This window comes from Phyllobates terribilis, unplaced genomic scaffold (assembly GCF_046119375.1).
Source record: "Phyllobates terribilis strain yellow unplaced genomic scaffold, ASM4611937v1 Scaffold_9__5_contigs__length_417890890, whole genome shotgun sequence".
Classification (NCBI taxonomy): Eukaryota; Metazoa; Chordata; class Amphibia; order Anura; family Dendrobatidae; genus Phyllobates; species Phyllobates terribilis.
The window spans coordinates 378,733,960-378,757,330 of NW_027362769.1; the positions used below are offsets into that span (position 1 = coordinate 378,733,960).

The window sequence follows — 23,371 nt, forward strand, 5'->3', positions numbered from 1 at the left end:
CTATTAACTCTCTATTATCTATTATCTATCTATTATCTATCATCTATCTATTATCTATTTATTATCTATCTATCATCTATCTATTATCTATCTATCTATTATCTATCTATTATCTTTTATGTACAGTCATGGCCAAAAGTATTGAGAATGAGACAAATAGTAATTTTTCCAAAGTTTTCTGCTTCATTTTTTGTAATGGCAATTCACATATACTCCTGAATGTGAAAGAGTGATCAGCTTAACAGCAATTACTGTACTTGCAAAGTCAATATTTGCCCAGAAAATGCACTTTAACCCGCAAAACACATTTCAACATCATTGCAGTCCTGCCTTAAAAGGAGCAGCTAACATCGTTTTAGTGATTGATCCATTAACACAGGTGTGGGTGTTGATGAGGACAGGGCTGGCGATCAATCAGTCATGATTAAGTAAGAATGACATCACTGGACACTTTAAAAGGAGGCTGGTTCTTGGTATCATTGTTTCTCTTCAGTTAACCATGGTTATCTCTAAAGAAACACGTGCAGCTATCATTGCACTGCACAAAAATGGCCTAACAGGGAAGAGTATCGCAGCTTCAAAGATTGCACCTCAGTCAACAATCTATCGCATCATCAAGAACTTCAAGGAGAGAGCTTCCATTGTTGTCAAAAAGGCTCCAGGGCGCCCAAGAAAGACCAGCAAGCGCCAGGACCGTATCTTAAAACTGTTTCAGCTGCGGGATCGGACTACCAGCAGTGCCGAGCTTGCTCAGGAATGGCAGCAGGCTGGTGTGAGTGCTTCTGCACGCACTGTGAGGCGGAGACTCTTTGAGCAAGGGCTGGATTCAAGGAGGGCAGCAAAGAAGCCACTTCTCTCCAGAAAAAACATCAGGGACCGACTGATATTCTGCAAAAGGTACAGGGAGCGGACTGCTGAGGACTGGGGCAAAGTCATTTTCTCTGATGAATCCCCTTTTCAATTGTTTGGGACATCTGGAAAACAGCTTATTCGGAGAAGAAGAGGTGAGCGCTACCACCAGTCTTGTCTCATGCCAACTGTAAAGCATCCTGAAACCATTCATGTGTGGGGTTGCTTCTCAGCCAAGGGAATCGGCTCACTCACAGTCTTGCCTAAAAACACAGCCATGAATAAAGAATGGTACCAGAATGTCCTCCAAGAGCAACTTCTCCCAACCGTCCAAGAGCAGTTTGGCGCCCAACAATGCCTTTTCCAGCATGATGGAGCACCTTGCCATAAAACAAAGGTGATAACTAAATGGCTCATGGAACAAAACATAGAGATTTCGGGTCCATGGCCTGGAAACTCCCCAGATCTTAATCCCATTGAGAACTTGTGGTCAATTATCAAGAGACGGGTGGACAAACAAAAACCAACAAATTCTGACAAAATGCAAGCATTGATTATGCAAGAATGGACTGCTATCAGTCAGGATTTGGTCCAAAAGTTGATTGAGAGCATGCCAGGGAGAATTACAGAGGTCTTGAAGAAGAAGGGGCAACACTGCAAATATTGACTTGCTGCATTAACTCATTCTAACTGTCAATATAACCTATTGGTCCTCATAATATGATTGCAATTATATTTCTGTATGTGATATAAACATCAGACAAACACTAATAAAAACCAGAGGCCAGCAGATCATGGGAAAATATAATTTTGGTGTCATTCTCAAAACTTTTGGCCATGACTGTACTCTATCTATTATCTATCTATTGTCTATTATCTATCATCTATCTATTATCTATCATCTATCTATTATGTATCATGTACTGTATCTATTATCTATCTATTATCTATCTATCTATCTATCTATTCATCCATTTCACCTAACAAGCAGTGATGATCCCGTCCCTGTGACTTCCGGCCACTGATTGCTTCTTCCTACAGTCACGCGTGGCCTCTCTTTATGGCTATAATAAATATATCATTTACTTTATAAGAAGCCGGCAGCAGGGAACTAATGCTACTGAGCTAAGGAACGACCACGAATTACCCAACGTTCCAGACAAGGGCCGAGACGATCTAAGAAATGCTCCATCCCTTCCCCATCCGGCGTCCATACTCACCGCGATCCGCCTTTACTTTATTCCTGAATTGCCTCTTCTCTTGTAATTAAGATGATAAATGACCCATAAAGTAACCCCGTATTTAAGACTGAACCGTATTTCACTGGAAACACCCTGAGCGCAGATTCTGTGCGATAATTAATAACGTACCCGCAACAAATCTACGTTTTAATGTTTTCCTAATAAAATATATATTTTTCCGGCATTTTGCAGCAGCCAGAGGCGATAATTCTCGGCCCTCGTTAGTTAGCGGCGCTGCTGGGAGTTTTTGAAGAAGAAAAATTGATATTTCAGAAGTTTCTGTTCCTTTCTATTCAGAGGGGTAATTTAGGGTTATGGTCGTGGCCAAAAGTTTTTTGACTGCCACAATTTTTGGTTTTCACTGTTTGCCGCTTCAGTGTTTTTCGATCTTTTTGTCTATGTTCCTATACTACAAATACATGAGATCTCTGATTGCTGTCAGTGAATGGAAAAGCTGGAAAAAACCTTTTGGCCAAATTTTTTTTTTTTTTAGAGAGCACATGCACTGTAAAGCAGAGGGGTGCAATATAAATAACAACTACACTGTCTGTATCGATATTATATAGATATAAAGTTACTTTTTTTTACATGGGACTTTCATCATCTCATACATTTCACAGCAGAGTTTGCATTGTTTCTTAGCGCTGGATATCTGCCACCATGTTAATTTGTACAGTGAATATAGACGGCAACATTACGGAGAACACACGATGTGAGGCGCGGCTGCTGCAGGCGACTTTGCAGGAAACAGAATTAGAAATGTAGATTGTGCTGAATGCAAGATGGAGAGCCCGAGATGAGACATCTGTGCTACATTAGCGAGTTGGGAATGGACATCTCTCCCTGGTGCTGTGCAGAATCGATCTGTTTCCCAGAGACCTAAAGAAACAAAACATCAGCTGTTTTTCTACACAGTTACTAAAATAATGGATAAACCTGCACATATTGTAGTGGGGATAAATAATAAAATGTGTCTGTCTGCAGCCACCACTAGGGGGAGCTCCCTGTATATAGAGATACATGATGAGATTCTGTCTGCAGCCACCACTAGGGGGAGCTCCCTGTATACAGAGATACATGATAAGATTCTGTCTGCAGCCACCACTAGGGGGAGCTCCCTGTATACTGAGATGCATGATAAGATTCTGTCTGTCTGCAGCCACCACTAGGTGGAGCTCCCTGTATACAGAGATACATGATAAGATTCTGTCTGCAGCCACCACTAGGGGGAGCTCCCTGTATATAGAGATACATGATAAGATTCTGTCTGCAGCCACCACTAGGGGGAGCTCCCTGTATACAGAGATACATGATAGGATTCTGTCTGTAGTCACCACTAGGGGGAGCTCTCTGTATACAGAGATACATGATAGGATTCTGTCTGCAGCCACCACTAGGGGGAGCTCTCTGTATACAGAGATACATGATAAGATTCTGTCTGCAGCCACCACTAGGGGGAGCTCCCTGTATACAGAGATACATGATAGGATTCTGTCTGTAGTCACCACTAGGGGGAGCTCCCTGTATACAGAGATACATGATAAGATTCTGTCTGTAGTCACCATTAGGGGGAGCTCCCTGTATACAGAGATACATGATAAGATTCTGCCTGTAGTCACCACTAGGGGGAGCTCCCTGTATACAGAGATACATGATAAGATTCTGTCTGTAGTCACCATTAGGGGGAGCTCCCTGTATACAGAGATACATGATAAGATTCTGTCTGTAGTCACCACTAGGGAGAGCTCCCTGTATACAGAGATACATGATAAGATTCTGTCTGTAGTCACCACTAGGGGGAGCTCCCTGTATGCAGAGATACAGGATAAGATTCTGTCTGTCTGCAGACACTATGAGGGCCGCCTCTGAGGGATAGAGGGATTTTGCACCTTAAATACTGTTGCTAGCAGTATTATTATGTCAGTGCTACGTAGAAGCTGTTTCACGCCCGTACAGATTGAATCCTGCCGGAGCGGACAGGCCCGTTAATGTATTTCACGGAGGAGGAAGCCGTTTAGTTACCTTCGTTAGGTGATAATGAATTTTCTGTCTTGGGAGACAAATGGAGTGGAACGCGGTTTCTTCTAATTCCTTTTCTTCCTTTTTCACACACTATTTGTTGTTATCTGCAGACTATGATATTTGCATGGTGTTAATTGCTTCTTTTTTTTTTTCGTGCCTTTGGATTGGAAAACTTTCACAGAAGTTGAAATTGATTCACTTCTAGGTCGTGTCCCACTAGATGTGAAGACTCCACACAGTGAGGCCCGGAGGCCCGAGAGGGACAATAACATCGACATCTCCGGCTCCTGGCCTTTAAAATAAGGACGGGGTGTGTGTGTGAACTTTCATGGGATATTTTCAGAACATGTTATCAGTCTGTTACCATGCCTCCAATCCAACACATACCATTGAGATGTGGCAAATAAGACTATGTGGCACCAAAGTTATGGGTATGTTCCTCCTTAGTTTCACCGTCAGTGGTCTCTTCAATCCATAATTTTTGACATTCTTAGTTTCTCCAGCCAGCACCAAAGAGGTTTGGATCATTTACTGACAGCATTGACCATGTCTTTCCAGTAATTGGTGGTTGACCCAGATCGTAGACCACCACCAAAAGTCAGTAGATGTTATAGGGTAATTCTACTTGATCTGGCCAAAAGAGACTTTTATGGAACAGAGCAATCATAGAATCCAGATTTGTTGGCCTTTGAAGGTTGAGAGCCATAGCTGCTTTCTTCAGAAGATTGGTGTTGAACCAGCTGATGGACCACCACCAATGATATCTTCTCATACATTAGATCAGTGGATATCTAAGGGTGAAAGTGATCCACAAGAGAAGAGTATCGTAGGGCACATATACTTGGTCAAACCATTAGGGACTACTAGTGGGACACACATGGAATTCAGTTTAGTTGGTGATTGAGGGTTGACCACCTCGGCTGCTCCATTTGATGAGTTGATGGTTGTCTCTGTGCATTGACTACCAATCGTATCTGGGTGGAGTTCACTCATAAATAGAGGTTTTGTAGGATACTCCACTTAATTGGTCTAATAGGGACTTTTCTTGGGCCAGAGCAAGCATGGAATTCAGTTTAGTTAGCTTTACAAGTCTGAGCATCATGACTGATTCATTCGAAGAGATTGATGTTGACCCAGCTTGAAGACCACCACCAATGGTATCTACTCAATGGCAGTTAATAACTGAGGCTATTATTAAAGGATATGCCTACCCATCGGGTGAATAGGGAGTTTAGAAATTCATTTTAGTTGGCGTTTGATGGTTGACACCCTTGGCTTCTGACTGGTCGAAGAATTCTTAGTTGACCAACTCAATGGTCAGTAGATATCTAAGGGTGGTCAGTAGAAATATAAGGATACTAAAAGTATAATAGGGTACAACTATTTGGTCAAGACAGTAGGCATTTCTATAGGGCCAACATCCTCAAGAAATACAAGGAATTCAGTTTAGCCTTTGACCACCTGGACTAATTTGAGGGATTGGTGGTTTACCGAGCTACCACCACTACCACTGTTATTCGCACATAAGTCAGTAGATTTCTATAGCTGAAATTTTAAGGAATTCCTAATTGTTGGGGTCTTTTGGTAAGCCGGAGCAAACATATCAAAATTCAGTTTGGTTGGCTTTTGATGGTCGAAGATTTTGGCACAAAAATTTCAACAAATACCACAAGGAAAAATAAACTATGGACCCGATTCATCGTTTTATCGACTTATTTTATCTACATTTAACTTGTAAAATGCTGTTGGACACGGAATTTAGCTAATATTTCGGCTATGCCAGTGCAGTCTCCCTTCATCCATATTTATATGGCGTGTGCCTGGCACATTCACTGCATCGGTCATCTCTGCGAGCATAGTAATACTGTGTACTTAATACTAACGATAAAGTTTAATTAACAGACAATTAAGCTGACGAGTGGCGGCAGCGCGGAGATCTGAAATAATTGTGTTATTGACATTTTAGGCAGAAAAAAATCATCTATCTTCACACACAGCGCTGGATGCGGGAAAGAGTTGATTTTTACAATGTGCCGGCGCATATTTTAATAGCGCACTGACTATAATATCCTATGGTAATAGGGGACAGATGCTGCTTATTGTTTGTGACAGGGATAATTTCACTGCAAATGTATTGATCTAGTACCAAGAGCTTGTAATATAGCATTTAAAGGGGACCTGTCACTTGACATAAATATGTAATTTTTTTACCCTGTGTAAATGCCGCTGTTCTCCTGAATCCGGAGATGTTTTTCTTTTGTTCCTGCTCCTCTCTGTTTCTGAGATATGGCCCTTTCTTTCCTGTATATAAAGTTTGTCTTGTTAGCTAAGTGGTCGTGGTCCACAAGAAGACGCCCACATTGATTTGAGGGCCACGCCCACTTTGCTAATAAGACTAGATTTATATACAGAGAAGATAGGGCCATATCTCTAGAATGGAGAGACTCAGGAACAAAAATAAACCAACGTCGGATTCAGGAGAACAACGGCATTTACACCGGGTAAAACATTACATATTTATGGCAAGTGAGAGGTTCACTTTAAGGCAGCCAATCACTTAAAAATATGCTGCGAGCAACCACGTGTTTGCGGAGCCCAGTAGTTTACTATATGTGGTTTACTAAACAGGAGTTTGCTATATGTTTATATACAGAGCTCAATACTAAAACTGTATGCAGTGTGCTCCCTCTAGTGGTGGCTGCAGGAAGCATAGAGCTGAATAATAAAACTGTATGCAGTAAGCTCCCTCTAGTGGTGGCAGCAGGAAGCATAGAGCGGAATAATTAATGTAACGGGTCTGGGAGGCGGAACCTCTGGGCTACTATACAAGGGAGCGGTCCTTGTAAGGGAGCGGGTGGCGACCAGGCAGGCAGTCACAGCAGGTGACCGGGACAGTCTCTGGGTGTACGGGCAGGAGGTCACGGCAAGTGATCAGGGCAGTCTCTGGAAGAACGGGCTGGAGGTCACAGCAAGTGACCGGGGCAGTCTCTGGAAGAACGGGCTGGAGGTCACGGCAAGTGACCGGGGCAGTCTCTAGGTAAGGGGTAGGTACGACCTGTGATGGCTTAACCTCCAGGTAGGCTAGCAAGGCAGATGGAGGATGTGTGCTCCCAGGTGAGCAAGCGAGAGTCTCTGGAATAGCAGGTGGTCACAGCACGTGACGGCGGAGCCTCCAGGTAGGCAAGCAGGCAGGTAGCGGAGAAGCGCTCCCAGGTGAGCGGGCAAGAGTCTGGAATAGCTGGTGGTCACAGCACGTGACAGCGGAGCCTCCGGGCAGGCAAGCAGGCAGGTAGCGGAGAAGCGCTCCCAGGTGAGCGGGCAAGCTGGTCCATAGACAGACTGACCGGAGTTGTAAGGCAGACCGTCGGACCTCAGGCAAGCAGGCAGGTAGCTGATGTGCGCTCCCAGGTGAGCGGGCAAGTTGGTCCTTAGACAGACTGACCGGAGTTGTAAGGCAGACCGTCGGACCTCAGGCAGGCAGGCAGGTAACAGGAAATCAGGCAGGATTAGGACAGCAAGCTGGCAGGAATCTGGCAGGTAACTGGCAGGTAACTGGCAACGGGACCTGAGGGCTGAAGCAGAGTAGAACGGTGCAACAACATTGCTCGGGCACCTCCATTTTGGAGGAGGTGCCTTATATATGGTAAAGTCCTCCGGCCATTGGCCGGGGACTTCTTAGGACGGCGCGCGCGGCCCCTTTAAGAGGGAGGGAGGGCGCGCGCGCGCGCCCTAAGCACAGTGGCCGGGAAGGAGCGCGCGCTGCCAGCAGAGCGGGAGAGGGACGCCGGGCACGGAGCAGAGCGGTGAGGGGAACAGCGTCCCTGCCTAGCAGAGGGCAGGGACGCCGGCACTACAGTACCCCCCCCTTTTTTAGGCCAGATAGAAATTTAGCTAGGATGAGAGGGGCATGGATGTTCTCCCGGGGCTCCCACGTTCTCTCCTCAGGACCAAACCCCTTCCAATCTACCAGAAAAAAGGTCTTTCCTCTTACCCTTTTGGTGGCAAGAATGTTCTCTACCTCAAACTCGTCCTCAGCAGAAACCGGAGCAGGAGGCGTACCTGTAGACTTGGAAAAAGAGTTAAGCACCACGGGTTTGAGGAGAGATACATGGAAGGAGTTAGGGATCCGTAAGTTGGCCGGGAGTTTCAATTTATAGGCCACCGGGTTGATCTGACTGATGACCTCCAAAGGACCGATGAACCGAGGCCCTAACTTGTAAGAAGGTATCTTGAGTCGAACATATTTAGATGAGAGCCAGACTTTATCTCCTGGACGAAATTGTGGAGGATCCAGGCGTTTTTTGTCAGCGTGTCTTTTCATACGCTCGGATGACAGAAGGAGTGCGGACCGGGTACTCTCCCATATGGAGGAAAATTTGCTAACGAGAGATTCCGCAGCCGGGTTGTCCACAGAGGTGGAGACAGGAAAAGGAATCCGAGGATGCTGACCAAAGACTACAAAAAACGGGGATTTGGAGGAGGATTCGCTCTCGTGATTATTATAAGAGAACTCGGCCCATGGTAGGAGATCCACCCAGTCAGAATGGTGGGCATTAACGAAGTGCCGGAGGTAACTGGTCAGGTTCTGATTGATCCGCTCCACTTGACCATTGGACTGTGGGTGGTAAGCGGAAGAGAAGTCCAGGGTGACGTCTAGTAGTTTACAAGTGGCTCTCCAGAAACGTGAGGTGAACTGTACCCCACGATCCAACACGATGTGGAGGGGCAGGCCATGAAGACGGAAGATGTGGCCGATAAAGTCTTTAGCCAGCTCGGGTGCAGACGGAAGGCCTGGCAGGGGAATAAAGTGAGCCATCTTGGAAAAGCGGTCAGCGACCACCCAAATGACCGTACAACCGGCAGAGACGGGGAGATCAGTTATAAAGTCCATTGCTATATGCTGCCAGGGGGCAGCAGGTACAGGAAGCGGAAGGAGGCGTCCGGCTGGCAGATGTCTCGGGACTTTGTTGCGGGCGCAGGACACACAGGCAGAAACAAAGTCTATTATGTCCTTGTGCAGGGTAGGCCACCAATAGTGCCGGGCAATAAGCTGGAGGGTCTTTTTCTGACCGGCGTGGCCAGCTAGTTTAGACGAATGGCCCCAGTGTAGGATCTTCTCCCGATCAGGTACTGAAACAAACGTCTTACCGGGAGGGAGACGATTTAGACTCACGGGAGCCACCTGCATTACTCTGGCGGGATCCATGATATGTTTAGGTTCTTCCTCGAGATCGGACACCAGAAAGGATCGGGACAAGGCGTCTGCTTTGACGTTTTTGTCAGCCGGGCGAAAATGAAGAACAAAATCAAAGCGAGCAAAAAACAAGGACCACCGGGCTTGGCGCGGGTTAAGTCTCTGGGCATGCTGGAGGTAAGCCAAGTTCTTGTGGTCAGTGTAAATTATTACCGGATGAAGAGCCCCCTCGAGTAGGTAACGCCACTCCTCCAACGCCAGCTTGATGGCCAATAACTCTCGGTCTCCTATGGAATAGTTGCGCTCAGAAGAGGAGAAGAGTTTGGAGAAGAAGCCACAAGTTACCATTCTCCCGGAAGATGATTTTTGAGTAAGTACCGCTCCGGCTCCAGAGGAGGAGGCGTCAACTTCCAGGAAGAACTGCTTGTTGCCGTCCGGGCGATGCAGCACCGGGGCGGAAGAGAAGGCCTGTTTTAGGGAAAGAAAGGCCTCCTCTGCTTCGGGCGGCCACTCTTTGGGATTAGTACCCTTACGGGTGAGCGCGGAAATTGGGGCAGTCCGGGAAGAGAAGTGCGGGATGAAGAGGCGGTAATAGTTGGCGAAGCCCAGGAATCGTTGAATAGCCTTCAACCCCTCTGGTCGGGGCCATTTCTCGATGGCAGACAGTTTCTCAGGATCCATTTGTAGGCCGGTCTGAGAGATAATGTAGCCCAGAAACGGAAGCGAGGTCTGCTCAAAGAGGCACTTCTCATATTTAGCGTAGAGATGGTTCTGCCTGAGCCTGAGCAGGACCTGACGAACATCCCTCCGGTGAGTCTGGAGATCCGGAGAGAAGACCAAGATGTCGTCCAGGTACACCACTACGCAGGAGTAGAGAAGGTCCCGGAAGATGTCATTGACCAACTCTTGAAAGATGGCAGGAGCGTTACAGAGGCCAAAGGGCATTACCAGATATTCATAGTGGCCGTCCCGGGTGTTGAATGCCGTCTTCCATTCATCCCCCTGACGGATACGAACCAGGTTGTACGCCCCACGGAGGTCCAGTTTGGTGAAGATTCTAGCCCCCCTCAGACGATCAAATAACTCCGGAATGAGCGGAAGGGGGTACTTATTCTTCACCGTGATCTGGTTAAGGCCTCTATAGTCTATACAGGGACGGAGAGAGCCGTCCTTCTTTTTGACGAAAAAGAAGCCTGCTCCCGCCGGGGAGGTAGATTTCCGGATGAATCCCCTGGCCAGATTCTCCTCAATATATTCGGACATCGACCGGGTCTCAGCAGCGGATAATGGATAAATACGCCCACGGGGAGGAGAAGTACCAGGTAACAGGTCGATAGGGCAGTCGTATGGTCTATGAGGGGGTAGTGTCTCTGCCTCCTTTTTATTAAAGACATCAGCATAAGACCAATAAGGAATCGGAAGTCCAGGTAGATTAGCTGGGGTAGGAGAAGGACGGACGGGATGAACGGGAACCAGACAGGTCTTATGGCAGCCCTGTCCCCAGCGAAGGACTTCTCCGGTCTGCCAATCAAGAACGGGTGCATGTTTCTGGAGCCAAGGTAGGCCTAGCAAGAGGGCGTGAGAGAGTCCAGGCAGAACATGGAAGGAGATACTTTCAGAATGCAGCATTCCCACCTGCAGAGTAATGGATTCGGTGATGAGTTGGATGGGGCGTGGTAAGAGCCCCCCATCCACGGCAGCAACAGACAAGGGTACAGCCAGAGGTTTGGTGGGGATGCGGTATTTCTCTACCAGGGACTGTGAAATAAGATTTCCGGCTGCTCCAGAGTCCAGTTGGGCTAGTTCGAAATAACGGTTCTCCCCGTAGACGATTGAAACTGACAACAGCAGGGATGGAGAGGATTTATTCTTGTCTAGGTGGACCTCTCTGAGCGAACCTAGACACAGGAGTTTCCCGACCTCTCCGGGCAGGCACGGATCCGGTGCTCCTTACTGCCACAGTAGAAGCAGGTCCCCTCGGCACGGCGTAAGTCCTGACGGGTCTTGACCATCTTGGTCTGGTCGACCTGCATAGGCTCAGGAGGGTGTACCTGGTTAGAGACAGAAGGAGTGACGGGTTTCTGAAAAGTAGGAGCTAGACGTGGTAACCTCCTCTCACGGGTGACCTCTCTGGCACGCTCCTGGAACCGTAGGTCAATCCGGGTGGCAAGAGTTATTAAGTCATCGAGAGTGGTAGGAATGTCCCGACCGGCAAGTTCATCTTTAATACGGCCGGACAGACCCTCCCAGAAGACGGAAACCAGAGCGTCGTTATCCCAGGCCAGCTCCGAGGCAAGGGTACGGAACCGTATGGCATATTGGCCCACGGTGAGACTTTCCTGACGGAGGCGTAGCAACGATGATGCGGATGAGGTCTTCCGTCCGGGTTCGTCGAAGACTTTCCGGAAAGCCGTGAGAAAAGCAGGCAAGTTGGACACCAGGGGGTCTCCTCTCTCCCATAGAGGATTTAGCCAGGCCAGGGCCTCCCCGGTGAGATGGGACATGATGAATGCAATTTTGGCTCGGTCGGAGTTAAACTGGTGGGACAATAGTTCAAAGTGCAGGGTGCACTGATTTATGAAGCCCCGAGCCTGGGCTGAGTCGCCTCCGAAGCGAGGAGGTGCAGAAAGCCGAGGTCCGGGGTAGGATATCATGGTGTTAGTGGACAGCGGAGCTGCCGGATTGCGAGACATGGCACTGGCGGAGCTTGTTGGTGGAACAGTCAGAGTGTCCAGGCGAGTATTGACATTCCGCAGGTGACCCAGGATGGACTCCTGTTGGGACCTTTGACGGGACAGTTCATGACACAGGTCCGAGAGCGAGGGAGCTTGGGTGCCACCGGGTTCCATGGCCCGAGCAAACTGTAACGGGTCTGGGAGGCGGAACCTCTGGGCTACTATACAAGGGAGCGGTCCTTGTAAGGGAGCGGGTGGCGACCAGGCAGGCAGTCACAGCAGGTGACCGGGACAGTCTCTGGGTGTACGGGCAGGAGGTCACGGCAAGTGATCAGGGCAGTCTCTGGAAGAACGGGCTGGAGGTCACGGCAAGTGACCGGGGCAGTCTCTGGAAGAACGGGCTGGAGGTCACGGCAAGTGACCGAGGCAGTCTCTAGGTAAGGGGTAGGTACGACCTGTGATGGCTGAACCTCCAGGTAGGCTAGCAAGGCAGATGGAGGATGTGTGCTCCCAGGTGAGCAAGCGAGAGTCTCTGGAATAGCAGGTGGTCACAGCATGTGACGGCGGAGCCTCCAGGTAGGCAAGCAGGCAGGTAGCGGAGAAGCGCTCCCAGGTGAGCGGGCAAGAGTCTGGAATAGCTGGTGGTCACAGCACGTGACAGCGGAGCCTCCGGGCAGGCAAGCAGGCAGGTAGCGGAGAAGCGCTCCCAGGTGAGCGGGCAAGCTGGTCCATAGACAGACTGACCGGAGTTGTAAGGCAGACCGTCGGACCTCAGGCAAGCAGGCAGGTAGCTGATGTGCGCTCTCAGGTGAGCGGGCAAGTTGGTCCTTAGACAGACTGACCGGAGTTGTAAGGCAGACCGTCGGACCTCAGGCAGGCAGGCAGGTAACAGGAAATCAGGCAGGATTAGGACAGCAAGCTGGCAGGAATCTGGCAGGTAACTGGCAGGTAACTGGCAACGGGACCTGAGGGCTGAAGCAGAGTAGAACGGTGCAACAACATTGCTCGGGCACCTCCATTTTGGAGGAGGTGCCTTATATATGGTAAAGTCCTCCGGCCATTGGCCGGGGACTCCTTAGGACGGCGCGCGCGGCCCCTTTAAGAGGGAGGGAGGGCGCGCGCGCGCGCCCTAAGCACAGTGGCCGGGAAGGAGCGCGCGCTGCCAGCAGAGCGGGAGAGGGACGCCGGGCACGGAGCAGAGCGGTGAGGGGAACAGCGTCCCTGCCTAGCAGAGGGCAGGGACGCCGGCACTACAATTAAACTGTATGCTGTGTGCTCCCTCTAGTGGTGGCTGCAGGAACTATAGGGCTGAATAATAAAACTATGCAGTGTGCGCCCTCTAATGGTGGCTCCAATGAGCTAGATATTAATAATAAAACTATGCAGTGTGCTCCCTCTAATGGTGGCTCCAATGAGCTAGATATTAATAATAAAACTATGCAGTGTGCTCCCTCTAATGGTGGCTCCAATGAGCTAGAGATTAATAATAAAACTATGCAGTGTGCTCCTCTAGTGGTGGCTGCAGAAACTATTGAGCTGAATAATAAAACTATTTAGTGTGCTCCCTCTAGTGGTGGCTGCAAGAAGTGTAGAACTGAAAAATAAAACTATGTAGTGTGCGCCCTCTAGTGGTGGCTGCAGGAAGTATAGAGCTGAATAATAAAGCCATGCAGTGTGCTCCCTCTAGTGGTGGCTGCAGGACGTGTAGAACTGAAAAATAAAACTATGTAGTTTGCTCCCTCTAGTGGTGGCTGCCGGAAGTATAGAGCTGAATAATAAAACCATGCAGTGTGCTCCCTCTAGTGGTGGCTACAGGAAGTGTAGAACTGAAAAATAAAACTGTATGTAGTGTGCTCCCTTTAGTGGTGGCTGCAGGAGGTATAGAGCTGAATAATAAAACCATGCAGTGTGCTCCCTCTAGTGGTGGCTGCAGGAAGTATAGAACTGAATAATAAAATTGTATGTAGTAGTTTCCTCTAGTGGTGGCTGCAGGAAGTATAGAACTGAATAATAAAATTGTATGTAGTAGTTTCCTCTAGTGGTGGCTGCAGGAAGTATAGAACTGAATAATAAAACTCTATGCAGTTAGCTCCCTCTAGTGAGAATCCCTATGTGTTAATTTTTTTGCATATTGACAATTTTGGGACATTTCAACCCCACCCAACCTTCTTGCCACCACCCGCTTGTGGGTGCAGTTTGTGTTAACCTCTTTCCACCTGGGACATCCCAGAATTCTCTGGGACTGTTTTACAAAAATCAGGATAGTTCCTTAAAGTTTGGAACTGTTGGCAAGTTTATACCGCCCCCAAATATTTTATGAAAACTTTTTCAAAAAATGTATAAAAATAATAAAAAATGTAGTTGTAATAATAGTAATTTCTGAGGACGAAACAGTTAAATGTAAGCGACGATGCGACACGTCCTCCGGTAACAATAGCGACGCTCGCTGCTAATATCATCAAGGCCTCCGCAGAGCAGGAAAGCAGGATCACGGCAACTGAACTTTAATTGATACAGCACAGTTACCATGGCGACCAAGGCCTGCGCAGGACGTGAAGCCACACTCACAGTAAACAGATGGGAGAGGATGAAACAGCAGATGATCAATTCACTGACATTACCTCCAGATGTGAGTCCGCAGAATCAGAACCGTCCGCACTCATGTGGATTATTACTAGGCAACAGTCCCCGCAGAGTGCCCCCTGATAAACAGTCCCCGCAGAGTGCCCCCTGATAAACAGTCCCCGCAGAGTGCCTCCTGATAAACAGTCCCGGCAGAGTGCCTCCTGATAAACAGTCCCCGCAGAGTGCCTCCTGATAAACAGTCCCGGCAGAGTGTCTCCTGATAAACAATCCCTGCAGAGTGCCTCCTGATAAACAGTCCCTGCAGAGTGCCTCCTGATAAACAGTCCCGGCAGAGTGCCTCCTGATAAACAGTCCCTGCAGAGTGCCTCCTGATAAACAGTCCCAGCAGAGTGCCTCCTGAGAAACAGTCCCAGCAGAGTGCCTCCTGATAAACAATCCCGGCAGAGTGCCTCCAGATAAACAGTCCCGGCACAGTGCCCCATGATAAACAGTCCCAGCAGAGTGCCTCCTGATAAACAGTCCCGGCAGAGTGCCTCCTGATAAACAGTCCCTGCAGAGTGCCTCCTGATAAACAGTCCCAGCAGAGTGCCTCCTGAGAAACAGTCCCAGCAGAGTGCCTCCTGATAAACAATCCCGGCAGAGTGCCTCCTGATAAACAGTCCCTGCTGAGTGCCTCCTGATAAACAGTCCCTGCAGAGTGCCTCCTGATAAACAGTCCCGGCACAGTGCCCCATGATAAACAGTCCCAGCAGAGTGCCTCCTGATAAACAGTCCCGGCAGAGTGCCTCCTGATAAACAGTCCCTGCAGAGTGCCTCCTGAGAAACAGTCCCAGCAGAGTGCCTCCTGATAAACAATCCCGGCAGAGTGCCTCCTGATAAACAGTCCCTGCTGAGTGCCTCCTGATAAACAGTCCCTGCAGAGTGCCTCCTGATAAACAGTCCCTGCTGAGTGCCTCCTGATAAACAGTCCCTGCTGAGTGCCTCCTGATAAACAGTCCCTGCAGAGTGCCTCCTGATAAACAGTCCCAGCAGAGTGCCTCCTGAGAAACAGTCCCAGCAGAGTGCCTCCTGATAAACAATCCCGGCAGAGTGCCTCCTGATAAACAGTCCCTGCTGAGTGCCTCCCGATAAACAGTCCCTGCAGAATGCCTCCCGATAAACAGTCCCTGCTGAGTGCCTCCTGATAAACAGTCCCTGCTGAGTGCCTCCTGATAAACAGTCCCTGCAGAGTGCCTCCTGATAAACAGTCCCGGCAGAGTGCCCCCTGATAAACAGTCCCGGCAGAGTGCCTCCTGAGAAACAGTCCCGGCAGAGTGCTCCCTGATAAACAGTCCCGGCAGAGTGCTCCCTGATAAACAGTCCCGGCAGAGTGCCCCCTGATAAACAGTCCCTGCAGAGTGCCCCCTGATAAACAGTCCCTGCAGAGTGCCCCCTGATAAACAGTCCCGGCAGAGTGCCTCCTGATAAACAGTCCCTGCAGAGTGCCTCCTGATAAACAGTCCCGGCAGAGTGCCTCCTGATAAACAGTCCCTGCTGAGTGCCTCCTGATAAACAGTCCCTGCTGAGTGCCTCCTGATAAACAGTCCCTGCAGAGTGCCTCCTGATAAACAGTCCCGGCAGAGTGCCCCCTGATAAACAGTCCCGGCAGAGTGCCTCCTGAGAAACAGTCCCGGCAGAGTGCTCCCTGATAAACAGTCCCGGCAGAGTGCTCCCTGATAAACAGTCCCGGCAGAGTGCCCCCTGATAAACAGTCCCTGCAGAGTGCCCCCTGATAAACAGTCCCTGCAGAGTGCCCCCTGATAAACAGTCCCTGCAGAGTGCCCCCTGATAAACAGTCCCTGCAGAGTGCCCCCTGATAAACAGTCCCGGCAGAGTGCCTCCTGATAAACAGTCCTGGCAGAGTGCCTCCTGATAAACAGTCCTGACAGAGTGCCTCCTGATAAACAGTCCCGGCAGAGTGCCTCCTGATAAACAGTCCTGGCAGAGTGCTCCCTGATAATCAGTCCCGGCAGAGTGCCTCTTGATAAACAGTCCCGGCAGAGTGCCCCATGATAAACAGTCCCGGCAGAGTGCCTCCTGATAAACAGTCCTGGCAGAGTGCCTCCTGATAAACAGTCCCGGCAGAGTGCCCCATGATAAACAGTCCTGGCAGAGTGCCTCCTGATAAACAGTCCCGGCAGAGTGCCCCATGATAAACAGTCCTGGCAGAGTGCCTCCTGATAAACAGTCCCGGCAGAGTGCCCCATGATAAACAGTCCTGGCAGAGTGCCTTCTAATAAGCAGTCCCGGCAGAGTGCCTTCTGATAAAAATTGCCGGCAGAGTGCCTCCTAATAAACAGTCCCGGCAGAGTGCCTCCTGATAAACAGTCCCGGCAGAGTGCCTCCTGATAAAAATTGCCAGCAGAGTGCCTCCTAATAAACAGTCCCGGCAGAGTGCCTCCTGATAAACAGTGCTGACAGAGTGCTCCGTGATAAACTGAACCAACAATGCGAGCAGAGTGCCCCCTGACAAGTATTGCCAGTAAGCTATCTCCTGACAAACTATGCCAGTGGAGTGCTCCTGACGTGTGGAGCCAGCACGGATCCTACATCCCTGCAGCCTAAGAATTCTATATGAATTCTTCCTGCCAGCACTGACCACTAGGGGGAGCTCCCCACACACATACTGATACACCTACTATTGAAGTCAATGGAAGCAGTATAGCTACATGTGCAGATGGCTCCCCCTAGTGTCTTTGTGTCAGATTTGCCTGGTGTGCTAGGAGACTGTGTATCTATTAACTTTGCACGGCATAAATACATCTACATCCTTCCTCTATTCTTCTGTAAATGATTATTCACCAGATGGAAAAACGGATGTGGAGGATGATGATGATGATGAGAGTATTCACATCAAATGGAGGCAGGCGATCATTTATCTGGTAATTGAGTTATAGATGTGTGGTCTGTTCTCCAGGTTTGTCTTGTGTGGGGGTGGAGTGCGCACACTATTATAGTCAACGTGATAATATTCATCACAATATGGTATAGATGCAGTTTTTAGGGTTTCTAGTTAACTGTTTCCTTTTCACTTATGTTTAGTTTTTACACTGTGAAATGTACAAAAAATGTTTCAAGTGGAAACAGTCAACAAGCAGGTTAGCGAGATTTATTACAATTATATTATCATTCTCACTATGTGTTATGGAAATATCTGTGATGTTAATGTGACCCAGGAGCCCTGGCCTAATGTAGCATTTACACTACAGACCAAAAGTTTGGACACACCTTCTCATTTAAAGATTTTTCTGTATTTTCATGACTATGAAAATTGTACATTCACACTGAAGGCATCAAAACTATGAATTAACACATGTGGAATTATATACTTAACAAAAAAGTGTGAAACAACTGAAAATATGTCTTATATTCTAGGTTCTTCAAAGTAGCCACCTTTTGCTTTGATGACTGCTTTGCACACTCTTGGCATTCTCTTGATGAGCTTCAAGAGGTAGTCACCGGAAATGGTCTTCCAACAATCTTGAAGGAGTTCCCAGAGATGCTTAGCACTTGTTGGCCCTTTTGCCTTCACTCTGCGGTCCAGTTCACCCCAAACCATCTCGATTGGGTTCAGGTCTGGTGACTGTGGAGGCCAGGTCATCTGGCGTAGCACCCCATCACTCTCCTTCTTGGTCAAATAGCCCTTACACAGCCTGGAAGTGTGTTTGGGGTCATTGTCCTGTTGAAAAATAAATGATGGTCCAACTAAACGCAAACCGGATGGAATAGCATGCTGCTGCAAGATGCTGTGGTAGCCATGCTGGTTCAGTATGCCTTCAATTTTGAATAAATCCCCAACAGTGTCACCAGCAAAGCACCCCCACACCATCACACCTCCTCCTCCATGCTTCACGGTGGGAACCAGGCATGTAGAGTCCATCCGTTCACCTTTTCTGCGTCGCACAAATACACGGTGGTTGGAACCAAAGATCTCAAATTTGGACTCATCAGACCAAAGCACAGATTTCCACTGGTCTAATGTCCATTCCTTGTGTTCTTTAGCCCAAACAAGTCTCTTCTGCTTGTTGCCTGTCCTTAGCAGTGGTTTCCTAGCAGCTATTTTACCATGAAGGCCTGCTGCACAAAGTCTCCTCTTAACAGTTGTTGTAGAGATGTGTCTGCTGCTAGAACTCTGTGTGGCATTGACCTGGTCTCTAATCTGAGCTGCTGTTAACCTGCGATTTCTGAGGCTGGTGACTCGGATAAACTTATCCTCAGAAGCAGAGGTGACTCTTGGTCTTCCTTTTCTGGAGCGGTCCTCATGTGAGCCAGTTTCTTTGTAGCGCTTGATGGTTTTTGCAACTGCACTTGGGGACACTTTCAAAGTTTGCCCAATTTTTCGCACTGACTGATCTTCATTTCTTAAAGTAATGATGGCCACTCGTTTTTCTTTACTTAGCTGCTTTTTTCTTGCCATAATACAAATTCTAACAGTCTATTCAGTAGGACTATCAGCTGTGTATCCACCTGACTTCTGCACAACACAACTGATGGTCCCAACCCCATTTATAAGGCAAGAAATCCCACTTATTAAACCTGACAGGGCACACCTGTGAAGTGAAAACCATTTCTGGTGACTACCTCTTGAAGCTCATCAAGAGAATGCCAAGAGTGTGCACAGCAGTCATCAAAGCAAAAGGTGGCTACTTTGAAGAACCTAGAATATAAGACATATTTTCAGTTGTTTCACACTTTTTTGTTAAGTATATAATTCCACATGTGTTAATTCATAGTTTTGATGCCTTCAGAGTGAATGTACAATTTTCAAAGTCATGAAAATACAGAAAAATCCTTAAATGAGAAGGTGTGTCCAAACTTTTGGTCTGTACTGTATATTGAGCAAGAATATGTTTGTGAGCTAGATAAACAGTATCAGATCCATCAACAGCTGCTCGCTGATGGTTTCCTGAGAAGACAAAGTTGTCACATTAGTTGAAAGGTGGCGTGTCACTTTAGGTTACCCACAGATATGTAAAGTAAAGCTATTGTAGTTCTGTGGAGGAACCCCTGGTGTATAAATGGGGGTGTACAGTCACCGTGGACCAGTGATGACGCTGTCAGTGTGCTGGCTGCATACAGTGTGCGCTGTGCGGCTCCTATCTATTATCTATAACCATTACAATATACAATTCCTCCACTATTGACCAACTGTGAATCAATGTACAAAACAACAGAGCGAAGATACTCTGTATAGTAATGGTTATTGCTTTCTTTCTCTCTCTCTCTTCTTTGTTTCTTTCCTTTTTTTCTCTCTACTGCTTTTTCTTTCTTTCTTTCTTTCATTCAGTTTTTTGCTTCTTTCTTTCTCTCCTTTCTCTCTTTTATTCTTTATCCATTTCTATCTTTCTATCCCTCTCTTTCTTTCTTTATTTCTTTCATTCATTATTTATTTTTCTTTCCCTCTCTTTCTTTCTTACTTTCTTTCTTAGATTTATCTTTCCTTCTTTCTTTCTTCCTTTCTTTCTTTCAATCTTTCTTTTTTTCTTTCTTTCCTTCTTTCTTTCCCTCTCTCTTTCTTTCCCTCTCTATCTTTATTTCTTTCTTTCCTGTATTGAGTTTAGAGCTGAAGGGTTGTTATACCACTATAATATGGAGGAATAAACACAAGTTCACTTTTTATTTAATTTTAAAATTCTGCCTTTTTTTACCTTGGACTATAATTCTCTCAATAACTGGGTAATTGATTTGAGGTGTCATCCACATTACTTTATATGAGCGATGCTTTCATTCTTGTGTGGATATCTACAGTATCTATCTATCTCTCTCTCTATCTCTCTCTCTATCTATCTCTCTCTCTATCTCTCTCTCTATCTATCTCTCTCTCTATCTCTCTATCTATCTATCTCTCTCTCTCTATCTATCTATCTATCTCTCTCTCTCTCTCTCTATCTATCTCTCTATCCATCTCTCTATCTATCTCTCTCTCTCTCTCTCTCTATCTATCTCTCTCTATCTATCTCTCTCTATCTATCTCTCTCTCTCTCTCTATCTATCTATCTATCTCTATCTATCTATCTCTCTATCTATCTCTCTCTCTCTCTATCTATCTCTCTCTCTATCTCTCTCTCTCTCTCTATCTATCTATCTCTCTCTATCTATCTATCTATCTCTCTCTCTATCTCTCTCTATCTATCTATCTATCTATCGCCTACCTGCCTCACATCAGTCTATCTAGTCCTATTATTTCCTGTGTCCATGTTTTCTTGCCGCATCGTCATTCATCACAGTAATGATAATATATTTTCTTCTCAATGGAAATCTTCCCTCTCCCCTGTGTCCACCACTTTTTCCGACTGCATTTTCCATACTTTGTCCTGACATGTCTTTTATAATAATTTAGCCAATTAACAACCCCCTGCTCCCGTCACATGAGACTTTTGCCAGGGACGTTGGAAGTCGTCCTTTTGAAGTGGAAAAACTAGTTGACAACAATAAATATGGCCGATTTTACTGAGGTTGTCACCCAACTTTCCCAGATTTCCTAATGTGAATCCGGCCTTGTTACTTATCCGTAGTAATATACAGGTGTATGAGATGTGTCTGTGCCAGCGCCGGTGAATTATATAAAGTATTCCACTATTTCCTTAAATTTGCCTTAACTCTTGTCCTCTCCACGTGGTTTGAGCACATCAGCATGCTGGTCATTTTGCTGAATTGTGTCACCCTCGGGATGTTCCAGCCCTGTGAGGATGTGGACTGCTTGTCAGAGAGATGCACAATCCTAGAGGTAAGAATAACCTTTATATTTGACTGTGTTATACTCCAGAGCTGCACTCACTATTCTGCTGGTGCAGTCACTGTGTACATACATTACATTACTGATCCTGAGTTACATCCTGTATTATACTCCAGAGCTGCACTCACTATTCTGCTGGTGCAGTCACAGTGTACATACATTACATTACTGATCTTGTACTGATCCTGAGTTACATCCTGTATTATACCCCAGAGCTGCACTCACTATTCTGCTGGTGCAGTCACTGTGTACATACATTACATTACTGATCCTGAGTTACATCCTGTATTATACTCCAGATCTGCACTCACTATTCTGCTGGTGCAGTCACAGTGTACATACATTACATTACTGATCCTGAGTTACATCCTGTATTATACCCCAGAGCTGCACTCACTATTCTGCTGGTGCAGTCACTGTGTACATACATTACATTACTGATCCTGAGTTACATCCTGTATTATACTCCAGAGCTGCGCTCACTATTCTGCTGGTGCAGTCACTGTGTACATACATTACATTACTGATCCTGAGTTACATCCTGTACTATACTCCAGAGCTGCACTCACTATTCTGCTGGTGCAGTCACTGTGTACATACATTACATTACTGATCCTGAGTTACATCCTGTATTATACTCCAGATCTGCACTCACTATTCTGCTGGTGCAGTCACAGTGTACATACATTACATTACTGATCTTGTACTGATCCTGAGTTACATCCTGTATTATACCCCAGAGCTGCACTCACTATTGTGCTGGTGCAGTCACTGTGTACATACTTTACATTACTGATCCTGTACTGATCCTGAGTTACATCCTGTATTATACCCCAGAGCTGCACTCACTATTCTGCTGGTGCAGTCACTGTGTACATACATTACATTACTGATCCTGAGTTACATCCTGTATTATACTCCAGAGCTGCGCTCACTATTCTGCTGGTGCAGTCACTGTGTACATACATTACATTACTGATCCTGAGTTACATCCTGTACTATACTCCAGAGCTGCACTCACTATTCTGCTGGTGCAGTCACTGTGTACATACATTACATTACTGATCCTGAGTTACATCCTGTATTATACTCCAGAGCTGCACTCACTATTCTGCTGGTGCAGTCACTGTGTACATACATTACATTACTGATCCTGAGTTACATCCTGTAGATCTTTTATTATAAAAATGAAAAACATAACAATAATAATAACAGAAACATAACAAAATTAATAACCAGAAAATAAACAATGTAATGAAACTGGTCCAGCCGCTCTCTCTCTCCTCACACACATATTATACATATACACAATAATAACTACCTACACCATGACATCTGGTCCGGTTACCAAACAAATAATAACAATATAATAAACAATAACCGACAAATTATATACAAACTAATATATACATTCTTTTTTTTTTTTAAATAAATACTAACTATACAAATATATACAAGACAAAACAAAACACTCCACACTCGAGCCCACCAGTCCCTCCCCGGCACTGACCTGAGAGCTGGTCCTACGCCTCATGCCTCAGTCCAACGTCCATAGGACAGATCAGGCAGTGCCAGTTTTTCACCCAAATAACCAGTGTCCCACAAGATGAACCCACCTCCCCCTTTTCCCTCCACCCAACCTAACACCTCCACCCAAACCCATATATACAATATATACAGAAACAAACAATACAATAACCACAACTGACGAAGCCCAAGTTCGGCGCCTGCAGCCCTACATCACTGTCTACTGATCAATAAAACAAAAATCTATGGTGTCAGCAGCAGCCCCCCACCAGGAGAGGAGATGACCAGACTAGGGCACACTAAAAGAAAAGCCCCTCCAGAGGAGAGCGGCCCTCCGTGTACCCAGTCTCTCATACTCCAGAGAACGCACCTTCACCAGGTCACCGAGTATGGTCCTAAACACATCGTCCACTGGGAGGATTTTCCGCTGCGTCGATACTAAGCACCGTGCGTTCCACGTGTGATACCTAACCACTGCGCTAACTAGAAATAAGGTGCAGCG

At 47.0% G+C, this 23,371-nt stretch overlaps 1 protein-coding gene across 3 annotated transcripts in view; it reads left to right on the forward strand.

The window, feature by feature from the left end:
• Window positions 1-23,371, forward strand: part of CACNA1H (calcium voltage-gated channel subunit alpha1 H) — a 606,200-nt gene that overhangs the window by 277,049 nt on the left and 305,780 nt on the right. For all 3 annotated transcript variants that reach the window (XM_073648442.1, XM_073648440.1, XM_073648441.1), the window contains exon 3: window positions 21,221-21,333. In XM_073648442.1, coding sequence (XP_073504543.1) covers window positions 21,221-21,333 — 113 coding nt within the window. The remainder of the gene's footprint in view (window positions 1-21,220; window positions 21,334-23,371) is intronic.